The 17,509-nt window shown below is 50.3% G+C and overlaps 1 protein-coding gene across 2 annotated transcripts in view; it reads right to left on the minus strand.

The window, feature by feature from the left end:
* FBLN1 (fibulin 1) overlaps positions 1 to 16,500 on the minus strand; it is a 900,993-nt gene extending 884,493 nt beyond the window's left edge. Inside the window, exon 1 of one of the 2 annotated variants that reach the window (XM_078673831.1) lies at positions 16,258 to 16,500. In XM_078673831.1, the coding sequence (XP_078529957.1) occupies positions 16,258 to 16,324 (67 nt within the window). In that variant the 5' untranslated portion in view covers positions 16,325 to 16,500. The remainder of the gene's footprint in view (positions 1 to 16,257) is intronic. The other variant, XM_078673830.1, reaches the window with a different exon arrangement.
* Positions 16,501 to 17,509: the final 1,009 nt, after the last annotated feature.

Raw genomic sequence — 17,509 nt, forward strand, 5'->3', positions numbered from 1 at the left:
GGATGTCCTTGCCTCCTAGGTGGAGTAGTAGGGCTCTGCGCCTTTCCCTGGATATGCCCGCCCCCTCAAAGTAGATTTGAAGGCGATCGGTCCAATCCCTCCAGCGCGGGGCAAGGGATGACGGGGCACCGTCGACGATGAATGGCTCAAGGGCAGGGATCAACGCCATCTTGGCACATGCTTGGCGGGCTCCGTAGGCTGTGCTCTCCCTTATCTCCTTGGCAGTCTGGTCTAGTGGGTGGCTCCCCTTGCCTGCTCCTACGGGAATGTACTCTCCTCACCTTGCTTAGGGTGGTTGTCCAGAGCGTCCCTGCCCAGTGGGATAGGCCTCGGCACCACGATCAGGCATGGGCCTACCACCTGGTACTGGACGTCCAAAAGGGCAATGCGCTGCGTCTCTCCTGTACTTGGGCTAGTGTGGGACGATGTCTCTGGGGCCCCATGGGGAGGATTCATGCCAGCCCTGGTGGGTTCACAAACCACTACCTCGTCGCCAGAGTAGCGTTTCTAATTACTGCTGCACATGCTGTTACGCGCTCGCGCTAAGGACCACAGGAGCCGGTGATTTGATTGCACACGCGGCTCCGACTGCCGCGCTGAGGCCACGCCTCTTTATTTATATTCGCCAGCGTCTGACGTCACGCGTCAGCGCTAGCGCACTCCGGCAGCGCGGGTAGGCTAGACCGCCTCCTTGCGCTCCGGACATTACACAGCCCTCAAGGGAGTGGCTGGAATAACAGCTTCCTGCAGGACACTAGAACGTGTCTCAAAGGACTTTGCATGGCTGGGTGGCTCACTACAACTAATGCTTACCAGGAAGAACGGGGGCTCCCACTGCTAAGGGCTAACATTAGCATTTCTTTCCAAAAGGAACAGGCAGCAGAAGAGACATTCCTTCAATGAACAGTGCATGCTGAGGCAGCTGGGTCCTTTCGCAGAGACACAGAGGAAAAACAAGCATTGGCATTGCCAATAGGTCTCGCTTGTGGGACCTTATAAGTATTTAGTTTTGCAGCACAATATGATGAGTTGCGTTGCGTGTGTGAGTGGCGTTGTGTGTGTGAGTGGCATTGCGTGTGTGAGTGGCGTTGCGTGTGTGAGTGGTGTTGCGTGTGTGAGTGGTGTTGCGTGTGTGAGTGGCGTTGCGTGTGCGAGTGGCGTTGCGTGTGCGAGTGGCGTTGCGTGTGCGAGTGGCGATGCGTGTGCGAGTGGCGATGCGTGTGCGAGTGGCGTTGCGTGTGGCATTGCGTGTGCGAGTGGCGTTGCGTGTGCGAGTGGCGTTGCGTGTGCGAGTGGCGTTGCGTGTGCGAGTGGCATTGCGTGTGTGAGTGGCATTGCGTGTGTGAGTGGCATTGCGTGTGTGAGTGGCATTGCGTGTGTGAGTGGCATTGCGTGTGTGAGTGGCGTTGCGTGGATGAGTGGGGTTGCGTGGATGAGTGGGGTTGCGTGGATGAGTGGGGTTGCGTGGATGAGTTGCGTTGCGTGTGTGAGTGGTGTTGTTTGGGTGAGTGGCGTTGCGTGGGTGAGTGTGGTGTTGCGTGGATGATAGCAGGCTTGCGTGGGTGTGAGTGGCGTTGCGTGTCTGTAAGTGTTGCTGTGTGGGTGAAAGTGGCACAGAGCCTTTGATGTGGCCACTTACTGATTAGCATTATTAAAATCTGCATGAAAATGTATTTTATTATTACTATTTATTCTTTGCCAAGCACTCATCACTGATCTGGGCAGCAGTCAAAGTGCATAAATAAAAGTAAGTGAACTCTGATCCTGGGGGATTTTGGTAGATGTTTACGTACAGACATACACAATACAACGCACATACCTTAAATGGAAAATATAAATGCAACTTACCTTTATCTGTCGGGAAAAAAAATTGGGTAGGAAAACTAGTTTGGTTAATGCAATCACTTTAGGCCCCTGCATGCTAAAAGCGGGGACGCATTTTTAGTTTGAAGAATGTGATAAGCTGAAGGAGGAGGGGGTGCAAGGGATGAGGGAACACGGCCTGGGGGAAGCTGGCTGGGGAGGGGGAGGAGAAATGCAAGGAAGTTAGGGGAGGAGAAGCCGAGAAGCCGCAGAGCGCACGCTGGGCGAAGCCCTTTGATGTGCTGTGCGGCAAATGGAGGGAGGCTGATGCGCGTTCATGTTTGAACACGTGGTAGCCATAGCCAATAGGTCTCGCTTGTGGGACCTTATAAGTATTTTGTTTTGCAGCACAATATCCTTGTAACTAAATACTTATAAGGTCCCACAAGCGAGACCTATTGGCTATGCCAATGCTTGTTTTTCATGTGCTTCACCCCAGCCGTGGCTTTTTTTGGCAATAGGTGTAATCTGTCAACATTGAAAACGCAGCAAGAGATAGACTTCAGGAAAGCATCGTGGCTATCGCGAACCTTTTTTTTTTCCTTCATTGAATACCTCATAAAACACATCTACTGTTTCTAGGCACAGTAAATAGCAGATGTCACAATTTTTTTTTATTGATTTTTTTCTGCAGATTTATATAGGGCGAACGTATTGGAGCGCTTTACATACGCACTAAGTTACCTTACACAAGGACACATTCATTTCTAAGTAGGCACGGGGATATTAAGCGATATGCCCAGAATCACTGACTGAAAGCTGACCAAGGACAGGCTCGAACCTGGTTCCGCCGATCCAAAGTCGGCATCTCTGGCTGGAAGGCCATAACCTCTCTTCGGCTCGCTCTCCGTACTATGGGGCTTATTCACAAGCCCCGTGTGACATACCGGCGGCGCAAGCGACTTATAAATAAGCCCCTATCATTGGAGCGGTAGTTTGTGAACTGAATTAAGAATGAATGGCAAATGAAACAATATGAAGAGATGCCAGCATTTGCAACAACAATTGGACAACACTGGCAATGGGCTGAACATATTAGGGCCGTTTGTATGGCCACCCCACCCCCACAGAGCACTGAAGGGCATGGAAGGACACAGGGGACTCAGTTTAAACCCTGGCATACATAATGTGCATGTCTGCTCCTGGTGGGAAAGGAGCGGCGGTAATTATAGTGCCCGGTAGAGGCTGTAAACTGCGCATCCCAGTGACGGGGCTGATGTATGCCCCATCTGCTGCTTATCTTTATTAGAAAGGGACCTCCAGAAATGAAACGCCGCCAGTTGTCTGCTCAAGATAAACAAACGGCGCCTGATATTAACGCGCCTTTGCTCCTGGGTCCTCGCAGGCCGGGGTCTCCCCTACTGATGCTTACCAGCATCTGTGCTTAAATGTTACTGCGGGAAGTGACAGAGCATCCAGGCACCGCGTGCGTGACGCCGGGCTCTGGCGGGAAATGCGGAGAGCGCAGTGCGTGACTTGAGGTGTGCGGCCATGCATCGGCCTTTCCCCGTCCTAAGGCCATGGTGCCACTGCACCTTCTGCACGGATAATAGCTACGCCTCTACGCGGAGAGAGGGATTATATGTGGCTTTTAAGGTGACTTGCGTAGTGTATGAGGCCTGTGGGTTAAGTGTGAGAGACGTGGTGCGGAATGAGCTGTGTCTAGGTCGGGTGGGTGAGTTGTGTTTCGAGATGATGTGTGGGGTGGGCTACGGGTGAGTGAGCTGTGGGTTAGATGTGATCGGCGAGTTCGGCAGCTCATAGGTGAGAGAGCACAGATTGGTCTCTGGGTTTCGAAGTGTAAGATGAGCTACAGGTTTGACGTGTGAGCTGTAGGTTTGACGGGTGAGCTGTAGGTTTGACGGGTGAGCTGCAGGTTTGACGGGTGAGCTGCAGGTTTGACGGGTGAGCTGCAGGTTTGACGGGTGAGCTGCAGGTTTGACGGGTGAGCTGCAGGTTTGACGGGTGAGCTGCAGGTTTGACGGGTGAGCTGCAGGTTTGACGGGTGAGCTGCAGGTTTGACGGGTGAGCTGCAGGTTTGACGGGTGAGCTGCAGGTTTGACGAGTGAGCTGCAGGTTTGACGGGTGAGCTGCAGGTTTGACGGGTGAGCTGTAGGTTTGACGACTGAGCTGTAGGTTTGACGGGTGAGCTACAGGTTTGACGGGTGAGCTACAGGTTTGACGGGTGAGCTGCAGGTTTGACGGGTGTGCTGTGCTGTGCAGTGAGGTGGGGTATTGGATCTGTGAGGTGAGACTGGCTTGATGTGCTGGTGTAAGATCCCACAGTCACTGGGGCAGCAGCGGGGTGAGGTAGTATGAGAGAGGCTGATATGTCGGGTGAAATGTGGGACAATATGCAGGGTGTAAGACCAGCAGTGGCGTGAGATGTAGGTCCATCTGCGGAATGCCTGGTGTATACTCTGATCTCAATGTCCAGGAGGAGTGCTGCTACGGGCTGGGGAGGGGGAGGAGAAATGAAAGGAAGGCTGTGTTTGCGGGGAGAGAGAGGGGAGGTGCTGGTGTGGGAGGGGGGAGGGGGGAGGTGCTGGTGTGGGAGGAGTGCTGCTACGGCAAGGCTGTGTTTGCGGGGAGAGAGAGGGGAGGTGCTGGTGTGGGAGGGGGGAGTTGCTGGTGTGGGAGGAGTGCTGCTAGGGGAGGAGAAGCCCTGGCCGTGAATGCTCGTGCATGTTCACGTGTACTGCCGGGCTGAAACCCCTTAGTTTGAAGAGGATTTTGCCGACATGAATTCGATCCTATCCATTCCTGCGGAATGGGACAGGCTCGACCTAATAATGCGCAGGCCCTTCCAGAGCCAATCCCGCGCCTAGAGGTCGGTGCCATGTAGGTGAAGCGCCTGCCTTTGAACAAGTGCCGCTCCACCAGGAGTCCCGGTGCCTCCAGGCACCGCTCGGGTCTCCGGGGACCTCTAAGGGACAAGCCCTGGGGTTCGACTTCAAAGATCGTCACGAGGCTGCTGGTCCAAGGGCCGGGGTGTCACGGTGATCAGCCGCTGTGGGTCTCTGTGGGCGTTTAGTTAAGGGTGTGAACATTTCTGAAGGGAGCCTGACTCTAAAAGCCTCGACCACACAAAGCAACAAAGCCGTGATTAACTCTTTGTAGTGTTAGCACCGGGCACTGTTTTGACTGTCCTTCAGCGGCGATCTCTCTCACAATGGCCAGGTCCGTGAGTAAACTTCCTCTCCTGATTAGGCATATCAAGTGATTTCTCGAGCCCCTGCCTAAACAGGGATCTGCATACATGCCTAATTAAGCCAAGTACCCCTCGGCTGCGCAGGAAGCTTTGCTCTAAACACACTTTGATCTCAGGAGCAAACTAAAAGGACGAAAGACCGCTCCCTGCAGAGTGAATGAGTTAGTTATTGCATAGACATTCACGGGAAGACCCGATACTTTAATGTCTGCACAATATCTTCCCTGTCCTAGCCTTTCACTTACAAAGTCATTGCATTCTGGGAATTGTAGTCCTTGTAGGCTTCAATGGAAGCAGCTAATAGCAATGGTTTGTAAATAGCAATCCTACGACTCATAACGTGGAGTCCTGTCAATTTGTAGAGATTAGAAGAAGATGCTGATGGGGGGCGTGGCTTGGATGGCAACGAAGGCAGTCGCCTAAGTTCGAGAGCTCCGCGACCCCGGGGAGTAGAACGGCGAGACAACCAGCGATAGCCCTCAGGCCCACACACGGAACGGACGGTAGTGTGGGGGAGTGTGCGGAGCAGCGGAAGATGAGGAGCTGAAGCATGCGAAACGAAAGATAAAGGCATTAAAGTCCATTTCCGAAGGCAGCGAAGGCAGTGAAAGCGAGCCCAAGATGGCGGAGCAGTAAAAAAAGGGGCGGAACGCCAAAGCACCGAGAAGACCTCAGCCCTCCCGGTGGGTTACACAAGTGGAGGACACGGCAAAAAAAGCGAGGTGTAGTGCAGGCACCCAAGGCAGCACCGGTGAGAAAAGGAGGCTGCGGGTGTGCACAAGAGGACCAAGAAGAGTGCAGAGGCAGAGGCAGAACGGTGGCGGCCATCTTGACCGCACCAGAAGCACAACAAGAAGGCACAACAAGAAGGTGAGGCAACAGCCCAACAGCCTAGCAGGTGCCCCCGCGGGCTCCCGCACCAAGAAGGAGACGGCCACGGGGTGGCACAAGAGCGGCGCAAGCGACCTTCCTGAAGGGGGAGTGCAGTGAAGTAAGGAGCGGCAGTAAGGCGGGGCGGAGCGGAACAGCAGGGGGGATCAGCGCTCGGCGGGTCAGAGGCACAAGCGCGAGCGACACCCCCCAGGAGGCACAAGCGAGGCAACGCAACGCAGACGGCACCCTAGCGGGACCCCCAGAGAACCGGAGATCGACGGCGGCGGCCATCTTGGGAGGGGCGGCAGGCACAACGCCACGAGCAAGCCGAGCAGCGCAGTATCGCTGTCACACCCCCCCTCAAGGGCCTCACGGGCACACCAGAGGGACGTCCGGTGGTCAGAGCGTGGCTGTCCCGAGGGAGGCGGTCGGCACCCTCAGAGAAACCGGGACCGACGGCGGCGGCCATCTTGGGAGGGGCATCAGACACAGCGCACAGCGCTACGAGCGCTACGAGCAAGCCAAGGGGAAGTAAGCAGCGCACCCCCCCCCACAAGGCCCTGCGAGAGTCAGAGGGGCGGCCGGCGATCAAAGCGTGGCCATCCCGGTGAGGCGAAGAAGGCGGCAGCCATCTTGAAGGTGGCACATACATCAACTCGGAGATCAGTGTAGCTGGAAATGCAAGTGAGCCAACGCTAGCATCACGGCAAGGAGGCACTACCTACCCGACATTCAGAGGGCTCGCTGTAAGGACAAGCGCCGAACATCAGGTGCCAAATAAGGGAGACCGCACAGAAAGACACACATAGTGGCGGCCATCTTTTGAAGGGAGGAACAGTACAACGGCACAACAGGCAAACTCCACAGCGGTAACAGCGGAAACAGTGGAACGAGGGCACAACAACACTCGGCGCTTCTCAGCCACGGTGCGACAGTCAGGAAGTGACCCACGGTAGCCCTGGCGTCCGGAAAGACCAGGACAAGGTCTATAAGGTGGCCAAGCAGGTTCACTTTCGGCGGTGAGGCTAAAGCGGACAAGGTTGTGTCTGCCAAACCATCCCCACCAAAAGAAGCACAATATAACCTGCAGAAGAAAGAGAGACTGTCCATACACCAAGAAAGAAGAGGCCTGGAGACAATGAACGGCGATAACAAAAAAATCAGGAAGGACCTGGAATCACCGATCAAAACGAAAAATCTGCAAAGCACAGAGTCCGCGATGGACCAGCTCGTAAAAAAAATAACGGAAGCCAATGACCTTGCAAAGGCCACAAAGATCTCAATGGACAATGTCCAGCTAGAACTCACAGCCATACGAGCAGACCAGAACAAAACGGCAAGCAGAGTAGCGGAGACAGAAAGAAGGATCAGCGACATAGAAGACAAGTCAGGCATCATGGACAAAGACATCTGCTATATCTCCAAGGTCTCCAGCGAGCTGCAGAAAAGGCTCGCAGAGCAAGAGGACAAAAACCGAAGGGGGAACATAAGGATTCTAGGCATACCAGAAGATGAGGAAGAAGGTTTGGGCTCATGCGCAGCAATGCTTGAAACATTGATACCCAAGTTGACAGGCATAAAATTCGAAAGAGCCTTGGAGATCGACAAGGCATACAGGATCCCGGCAACAAAACAACCGCACATGAAAGGGCCTAGAACGATCATCTGCAAGCCCCTTAGGTCGAGCCACACTGATGCAATCTTCACCTTTGCCCGAAGAGGGCAACCCCCCATCTGGAAAGGAAAGAAGATAATCTTTACCCAAGATCTCTCAAGGAGCACAGTGGAAGCACGGAAAGGTTTCCTTGCGCTGAGAGACACTATGAAGAGAGCAAAAATAACGTTCAGCTTTGTCGGCCCGGCAAGAATGAGGATAGCAGACGGGCAGGACACACGTATGTTCGACGACCCAGAGGAACTACGTAGATACCTCAGGAAGCCAGAGCTGGAGGAGATGGAACAAACAACGCCAGGCACAGCTAAAAGAAGAGCGTCATCAGATAGCTCAGAGACGGAAGAGAAGGGGGCAGCGGGCGGCAAATGACACGGCGGCAAAGAACACTGCAAAGCGGAAGGCATGCAACAACTACCTCAAGGAAGGGACGGAAAGGGAAGGACGTAAAGCATCGGAGAACAGATCTACCTCAACAATGTTTTTCTTTTTAGTTATGTGTAGAGACACTGATCTGAACTCCCCACCCCTGTCAAACCCAGCGAAGCATGGACAACCACACAAGATCAACAACAGGGGTTTGGACATCTGACAACCATATCCTTTGCCTAAAAGCGAAGCACGGGGGCAAGGAGGGGCGGGGGCATTTCAGACTTTTTATGGAACCGGGGAAGCGGAGGGCGGGAACCGTTGCTGTCGCACGTTTACAGTACGTTGACAGGGGGGAGGGGGGAGGGGGGGTGGAGGGGGGGAGGGGGAGGCCCTGCTGCATGGACAATCAGAGCCTGGCGGATGTACATCTCTTTCTTTCTCTTTTATACCCTCTTTTCTATACCCCCATCCCATCCAACACCTCAAGGGGAGGCGTGTGTGTCGTGGCTGCCACTAGGCAAGAATAGGGCAAAGGGGCAATACACAACGGGTGCACGTAGGTATAGCGACACAGTCAGCACACCATGATGGCTCCCGACAATAGTAGCCTGGCACAGATAGCCTCAGACATAAAGATAGTGTCACTTAACGTCAAAGGGCTAAACCACCCCGTCAAACGACGGAAAACACTAGACTACCTTTACAAACTGAAGGCAGACATATACGTCCTGCAAGAAACTAGAGTGTCCGCAGAGGACGCAAACAGAATGAAGGCCAGCTGGATAAGCGAAGTACTGTGCTCACCGGCAGTCAACAAAAAGGGAGGGGTCATTACTCTGATCAGTAAGAAAGGGAAGTTCCAGGCCAACAGAAACACAGCAGACACCATGGGAAGGAGGCTGATCACATCAATCAACAGAGGCGATGAAAGGGTACACATAGCCAATATATACGGGCCAAACACAGGGGACAAAAACTTTTGGGAGGATCTAGAAACTGAACTTAGCAAGGTCCCACTGGGCGAACTACTAATCGTGGCAGGGGACATGAACCAGGCGATGGATAACGCAACTGACAGGCACCCACACAGATCTAGTCATGCCTCACAAGAACAGAACATACTTAAAAACCTATGCACCAAACTCTCACTAGCGGACCCATGGCGACTACAACACCCGAGCGCCAGAGAGTACACTTTCTACTCGCACCCGCACAACTCATACAGCAGGATAGACTACTTACTCATGTCCAACACACACACACACCTGACGGACACGACGGAAATAGGACCCATCACAATCTCAGACCACGCACACATATCCCTCTCCCTGAGTGGCAAGCATAACGAAACACCGAGCAGGAGATGGCGACTCAACAGTGACATACTCGAAAACCCTGCCAATATCACGGAAATAGAGGAAGCGATCAAAGAATACCTCGAATTTAACGACACAGGGCCAGCGACACTATGGGACGCGCTTAAAGCAACAATAAGAGGGAAACTCATAAACATCAAAGCACGCATGAACAGGGGCAGAAACAAAAAAATTAAGGAACTGGAGGAGCAGATCAAGGGGCTAGAAAGGAACCACACGGCCAACCTAACAGATAGGAACACACTCACAACGCTAACAAAGAAAAAATATGAGCTAAACAGAATCCTAAGCGAGAGGGCATCCACGTGGATCAACAAGTACAAAGCCATAAACTTATGCTCGGCGAACAAAGCAGGGAAGGCCTTGGCAGGCTACCTGAAAGCCAAGCAAAGGCAGCACTGCATAGCCACAATAACAGACGCAGACAATAAAACACACACAGCGAATAAACATATCCTCGAAACATTCAGGAAGTTCTACAAAGAACTATACACAGCTGACGCATCGCTAGATGCGGACGGCGGGGCAAGCCTGCTGGGAGGCCTGGACCTACCCAGTATAAGCGAAGAACAAAGAGAGGCCCTAGACCAAGATATAACTAAAGCGGAGGTGGGGATGGCCATAGACTCACTAAAACCCAACAAGGCCCCAGGACCAGATGGCTTCACAGCCACCTTCTATAAACAATTCCAACCGCTACTCAAAGACACACTTGTCAGAGTATTCCGTGCATGTGCAGAAAACGGAAATATGACAGACTCAATGGCGGAGGCAAACATTATTGTCATCCCCAAAGAAGGGAAGGACCCCCAATTCCCTCACAACTACAGACCAATCTCTCTAATTAACGTGGACTGCAAAATCTATGCAAAAGTCATGGCCGCCAGGCTAAATGCACTTCTCCCCGCGCTCATACACAAAGCTCAGGTGGGCTACCTGGAAAACAGACTATCGCAAGACAACACCAGATTGCTATGCCACCTAATCAACCGAACGGCCAACAGCGCGGAAAAGGCGGTGATGATCGCCTTGGATGCGGAAAAAGCTTTCGACGGAGTCTCATGGCCCTTCCTCAACCAATGCATGCTCAAATTTGGTCTAGGCGAGAAATACAGGGGTATGGTCATGTCCCTGTACAAAAACCCCCGGGCGCGAGTGGTAGTTAACGCAGCCACATCAGACACACTCATACTAGAGAGAGGAACAAGGCAAGGCTGCCCCCTATCACCGGGACTATTCCTGCTCGCCCTGGAACCACTCCTCCACATGATCAGGTCAAATGACCGGATCACGGGGGTGCAGATAGAGGGGCAAGCCTTCAAGTTAGCGGCATACGCAGACGATATTCTGATCACCACGAACAACCCAGAACAATCAATTAAGGCACTCGTGCAAACAATAGAGGAGTATGCACATGTCTCAGGCTATAAGCTCAATAGGGAGAAATCCGAGTGCAAACCGATGAACTGCCACACAACAAAGGATGTGCTGGGTACATCCGGCCTAGCCTGGCAAACAAAACCCCTAAAATACCTAGGCCTCCTTTTCGGAAGGGACTTAAAGGCAACACTGGACCATAACGAGGAAGCGATGCTAAAAAAAATTAAGTCCAAGCTGGAGACATGGAGCCCCAAATTCATAAGCTGGTGGGGTAGGATAGAAACTATAAAGATGATGGTTACCCCCATGCTAAACTACTTGCTTTCCATGCTGCCTCTCACACTCACACCCGAATTCCACAAACGCCTAGACAAAAGCATCAACATATTCCTCTGGGGAGGGAAAAAACCAAGAATGAGCCTAGCGAAACTCAGACTTAGAAAAGAACAAGGCGGACTGAACCTCACAAACTACAAAGCCTTTCAGAAGGCGTCCCTGGCAAAACAGGGTCTGCACTGGATCGCCCCCGCACCAGATTACACACCGGTGTGGCTGGACCTGGAAAGGTGTCTTCTGGGTGGCGCAGACCCAATCATGGCCCTCACGGCCCACAAACACCCAGAAGCCAGAAACGCAATAATTCACAACACAAAGATAGCGCTGTTAAGAGTAGACAGGGAAATGGCAGTGAGTATCAAAGGTACCAAATGGGAATCTCTGTGGCATAACACCAAAGTCACATACAAAGGGAAAACACTGGACAGCATGGTATGGCGAAGCAGAGGCATCACTACGCCTTCGCAACTAGAAGCAGGGAACACCCCACTCACCTACACGGCACTACAGCAGACGACCTCCCTGCCTAACAAGGAGTTCTACGAATTCCTCAAAATCAAAGCAGCTGTCACCAAAGCAGGACTAACGAAACTAACACCCACCATCATACAATACGCACAAAACTTAAACAAGACGGGCCACCAAATAGCACAAATCTACAAGCTAATCACACCACGCACCACTACCCTAAACAACAAGACGCTGGCATTCTGGGAGGAGACCATACAGAGACAGCTGTACGAAGTGGAAAGAGCCAAACTATGGACGACAGCGTCCAAAAATAAAATCACACCACAGCTCGCACAAACCAAATTCTGGCTACTTCACAGGTTGCACTGGACACCAGCGAAACTAGGGAGGGTTGGAGCCAGCGACAACAGCACATGTTGGAACTGCCAGAGTGCCACGGGAGACCTATCTCACATGCTATTCGAGTGCACCAAAGTCAAAGCTTTCTGGGGCAAGGTCTACAACGTCATAGACACAATAACGGGTAGTAAGATACAAAGAGGACTAGCCGGGGCAGCCACTGCATTCCTAGCGACAGAACTCCAGTCTAAAGAAATACGAGACCTGGTCGATGTCCTTCTAACGGCTGCAGTGAAAACGATTCTGGGTGACTGGAAGGACACCAGCAAAGCCACTTTCAAGCGCTGGTTCAACTGGGTAACCTTCCTCAGGGGGGCAGATAATATCACCGCCAAGCAAAAGGCGGCAAATCATACAGCCAAGGAGAATATGTGGGAAGCTCTCGACGCATACCTGGAACGATAACCAACCCCCCCCCCCACCCCCCCCCTCCCCCTCTTTTTCTCTCTCCTTTCCTTTTCTCTCTCTCAGGCCCCGCCAGGCCGCAATCTTGCAAGACCAGTACAGTATTAAGAATGTCTTTTCTATGGATATGTAAAATTTTATTTTCAATAAAAATATTTTGAAATAAAAAAAAAAGAAGAAGATGCTGATAATAGGACAAAGCTCTGCTGTATCAAGCGTCTCAAGGCGCATCCCGTTAGGAGAAGACATGAGAGTAGGATTCAAGAAAGATCGGGTCATGTCACTGAATATAGGACTTCTAGGCACGGTTCTGCATGTTTTCCTGTGTCCAGCACTTTTCTAATGACAGCCGGATCTGGAGACTTGAATCGGCAAATGCTTAGCATGGAAGCGAGGGATTCATTCAAAACAACACTAGTAAAAGTGACGTGTGCCGAACTGTTCGTGCAACCTTAGAACGTGGCCGAGCATCATTCATGATACACATATGAAGGGCGCAGCCCGGACCGCAACTGCCCTCTTCCCACCTTTCACGGTTAAGGTTACAATATACATTCATAACATCGGAGCACCATTCCCAACTGCTCTGCTATCTTTTACAACCCAATGCATTCTGGGAATCGTAGTTTTAATTCATTCGACTGGAACCAATTAAAGTATTTACCCTGTGACGTGTAAAAGAAAAGCCCATTCTAGGATGTTAATGAGTATTGTGGTACCCTTATGAATGATAAAACCATTGGAGCGGGATTCGTAATGGCATCACTACCTCATATGGGATGCACCTCAAAGGAAATTGAAACCTACCGGATTCCACCTACGAGCAAACTCTACCCAAGTAAAACAAATAAAACGGTGCATTTATGAACACAGTTGTAGTGCACTCGTATCAGACAGCTGACAGACCCTCAGTGTGCCACGTCAGTCTCTCCATTAAAGTGCATCACGTAGGGTGCATTTCAAAAAATGAATAAGTGCACAATACCTAGAAATAAGAACGATCATTGTTGGATTCTAAAGTGTAAGTCGCGCTAAAAGAGTGACACACATTTTAAACAGCTAAGCTTAATAGGTAGGATTTGAAATTAAGGTAAAAATGTGAAGTCAATTAGACAACAGGCAGCGCAATTTGTAGTGGAGGTGGGCGAGCCAACAAATTAACTGGCAGAGCCGAGCATAAGGTCTGGCTCGGCTCTAAGAATCCGCGCACGAGCCAACTCTGAAAACGTTCCCTGTGTAAAAAGTGTATTTCGTTAACGTACGGACGCTTTGACATTAACAGCTCACATTATCGTACTGCAGTGAGAAGTACTTATTAAAAGTGATTGCTTTTAAAGTTAACCACGAATCTAGAACCATTTGCTACCCCCATCTCCAAACTGGCCACAGTGCGTTGGTGAACCAAGAGGCAAGACAGTTGTAATGTGAACCCTCTATGTGGCCTATTTTAAAAAGCAACATTATAGTCTATTAACATATGTTCTGCACAGCTGGTATTCAACACTCACATTTTAAATACGTTCATGCGCAAATATGAAGAAAAAAGAATTTTGCTGAAATAAAATATTTGTCCTAGATCACCCAATTTAGACAGGTTTTCTGGTTTCACTTTGTACTAATCAGCCATTAAACGGGTAGCTATTGGTCTCTTTTTTAATGTCATGCTTTGTTTTACCCCTCTGTGCATTTTTCTGCAGCTTTTATATAGCAGAAAACTTGACCGGAAGCTATTACAGCTCCTTACATAAACACCAGTTACATTACACAATGTCACATTCATTTTTCAGGCATTGGGAGATTAAGTGGTTTTCCCAGAATCGCAGTATGTTGAGCCAACGCCGAGACTCCGGGCTGGATACCTAGCTCCAAAGTCGGCAGCTTTGGCCATTAAGCCACATTCTGGGTAGAGCGAGGAGGGGGGGGGGGGCAGGCAAAGGTCACATTAAAGTTCAGCTCATCATAGGATCCAACATGAGCTCGAGTTGAGCCCGAGCCAGGCTCGAACTTTCAGTGGCTCACTCACCTTTAATCTGCAGCATGTGAAGAAAGTACCAGCAATGCCGGCCCATGTGGGTATGCGAATAACCATCTTAATTCGGTGCACGTTGTGTTCCATTCCTTTGCATCGTGCTCAAGACAAACCGAGGAAATTGCCACATTTGGAGATGCAAAAACGTAAACAAAGTACTATTTTAGAAGTAGAATAGGAGGTTAAATAGATAGCTCAACATGGACCAACATCTGACTGTATGCGGCAACATCACAGGCTCTAGTAAGCAGCTCTCTGTGCTCAAAATTAAACTGCAACTTCATCTGTAAAAAGATGTATTTATCTATCTCATGCATACGTTTCATGTCTATATTTTTACCAAGACATGTAGTCAATTCTGGATGCTTTGTGCAGCGCTCCACTTTCTCTCCCCAGCATATAAGTAGGTAGTTTTCCGAGGCATTTTTAAAAGTTGGATTAGTTGTAATACTCTGGAACCAAAACCCTTTGCAGAAGTGTTAACCAGCTTCCATGTTTCCCAGTTCCATGCATAACTCGACAGTCCAGACTTGGTGTTTCCTTAGATTTCTGGGGATGGTGATCCTAGTTTTATCCTCCTAGTCAGGGTTAAATAAAACTACAAGGCGCAGAAATCTGAGAAAAAATTGCACTTTTGCTATGAAATGTGTTATTTGTACTGTCTTCTGTACTAGAATGTAAGCAGAACACTCTTAAATGCAAGCTTACCAGGTTGGATTTTCTTTCACACAGCATTCTATTGAGATACTATTTCAGAGGAAGTGAATCAGAACTACAATACCCAGAATGCATTGGGTTGTGAACATCTGGCACCGAAGACCCGTGCACAGTATTCTACTAATCTTGCTTACATACAGGACATGTGCAGGTGTGATACACGCGCCACCGTTCTCACTACACTCCCTCCTCAGGCAATGCTTGGTGTGCAGTAGCTTTGCTCACCAAGGACGCCATGCACAGCACAGCAGCATATACATAACTGCATATTGTGCACACAGAAGAGTGCGTTTTTTCTGACACGTACACACAAACCAGAACATGTGCCCAACCTGTGATGCAAGAATCCAATCCTCGCACCACACATGTGGCACACCTTGAACAATACCTGGAACTGGAGGTTCACAAGTAAGCTTAGGTTTCCCTCCACGCCGGGGAGCTCCTGATTCGTTTCTTTGCAATATAACAGTTTTAGCCATGATCACAACAGGGCTGCGAGTACCAGAATGCAAAGCAAAACGCTGGTAACTTCTCCCACTGGGTACGGGGGTCTTAGGTACAGCGATTTAAAATATAACGGGACTTGCTGACCCACGTTGTTAATAATGCTGCTCTGCCTAAAGGAAGGAAGCTGATTTCTAAACTACAGTGAACTTTCAATGCCCACGTGCTTTGCGAAACCACGCACTTGCCTTCACATTCAAGGCCCCAATTCAAATCACGCTTTAAAACACACAGCTCGGTGTCTTCACCGGCGCCCCCTTCACTCTGCTTAAACCTCACATCGGCTGTGGTGTCCCGAACTTTAAGAAATACCGGTGCTTAATTTGTGCAGGAACTTGCAGGTGGTGGAACCGGCACTCATTATGGGAACCACTGCCATGAGCTTATTTTTCATCATAATTTGGCAACTGGCGACGAGAAAAAGGGACTAAAAAGATACAACAGAAATAGAGAGGAACGTGCAAACGTGAGAAATAGAGAAAACGTAGGTAAGTGGAAGAAAGGAGGCATAGGGTGAAATCAACGCTACACAGCTAAGGTTATCTAACTATTCGACAGCACCAACTTTGCGCTCATAAGAAACCTGCACCTTTTCTCTCAAATTAGGCATTGACGAAGTCCTCATTCCCCAAGGCTTCGAGTCTCTCACCTTGTCCTAGCAGGGCAGTTAGCAGCGCGGCCAGCAGCCCGGACCTCCGGAGGCGCGGGGAATCCATCACTTTAAAGGCAGTCAGGAGTCGAAGGGGCTCTGAGAGGAACCAGCGCGCGCACCCGCAGCTGAATGAACGCAGCCCTGCCTCGTGCGCCTGCAGCTGGAGAGCGGGGCCTTCCTGGCGCGCGATGATGCAGCAGAGGGCTCCTGTGCCGCGAGACTGGCCTCCCTTGCCGAGGCGGACGCTCTTTCACAGCCCTCCTCGCGGGACGCCAGGGGGAGGGCAGAGGGGGGAGGTGTGCGGGGCTGCGGAGGCGAGCAGAGTCAGACCTGGTGCTTAGACCCAAGTTAAACGTATTTAGCATGTGTCCTGCAGCCTGACAGCCGCCCCCTCTCGGCTAACCTGGCGCGATGTGTCTCTGGGGACGAACGATATTTCACAACCCTTTTTCATGCCAACCCAACTTCAAGGCACGAAGGTCGAGGTCTCCAGTGATTTACTCAAACCTTTCACTCTACCTCTAACTCAAACCAGATGATAGAAGTCGGATACTGTGAGGTGTAAGCCCATACTCGCCCCCACCTAAGCTCAGCATGCCATTAGTTTACAGTCACAAAGAGACGTGATGGAAACGGTTTCTGTCCGAGAAACCTTTGTAAGTCTATAGTATTTATTTATTTATTTATTTATTTATGCATTTTTATATAGCGCGGACTTTACCCGAAGATGTCAGAGCGCTTCACAAAAGGAACAGAAATGGAACATAATGAGAAACATTACAAAAGCATACGTTACGTTACATAAAGTAATAGTGACATTTGTGATCAAACAATATACATGAGGTAGCAACCAAAAATACATGAGGTAGTAAAGGTAATAATGACAATTGTGAGCAAAACTGAATATATGAGGTAGTAAAAATTGTGAGCAACAAAAAATACATGAGGTAGTAAAGGTAAAAGTGACAGTTGTGAGCACACAGAATACATGAGGTAGTGAGAATTGTGAGCAGCCAAAAATACACGAGGTAGTAAAAAGTGCACAGGAAGAAAAAAGTGACAAGTGTGCAGTTACAAGAAAGAACAAAGTATCATTTGAGGTGTAATACTGCAAAAGGTGCTAGACACTCAGGCATACGAACAAGCGTTATGTAGGCAAGGTGGCACTTGTGCAAGTATCAAAGGTAAAAACATGTGAGAGGTAGCAACCGTGTATTACAAGGGCAGAGTGGTGTGTGCATGTTAAACA

This window comes from Lissotriton helveticus, chromosome 1_1 (genome assembly GCF_964261635.1).
Source record: "Lissotriton helveticus chromosome 1_1, aLisHel1.1, whole genome shotgun sequence".
NCBI lineage: Eukaryota > Metazoa > Chordata > Amphibia > Caudata > Salamandridae > Lissotriton > Lissotriton helveticus.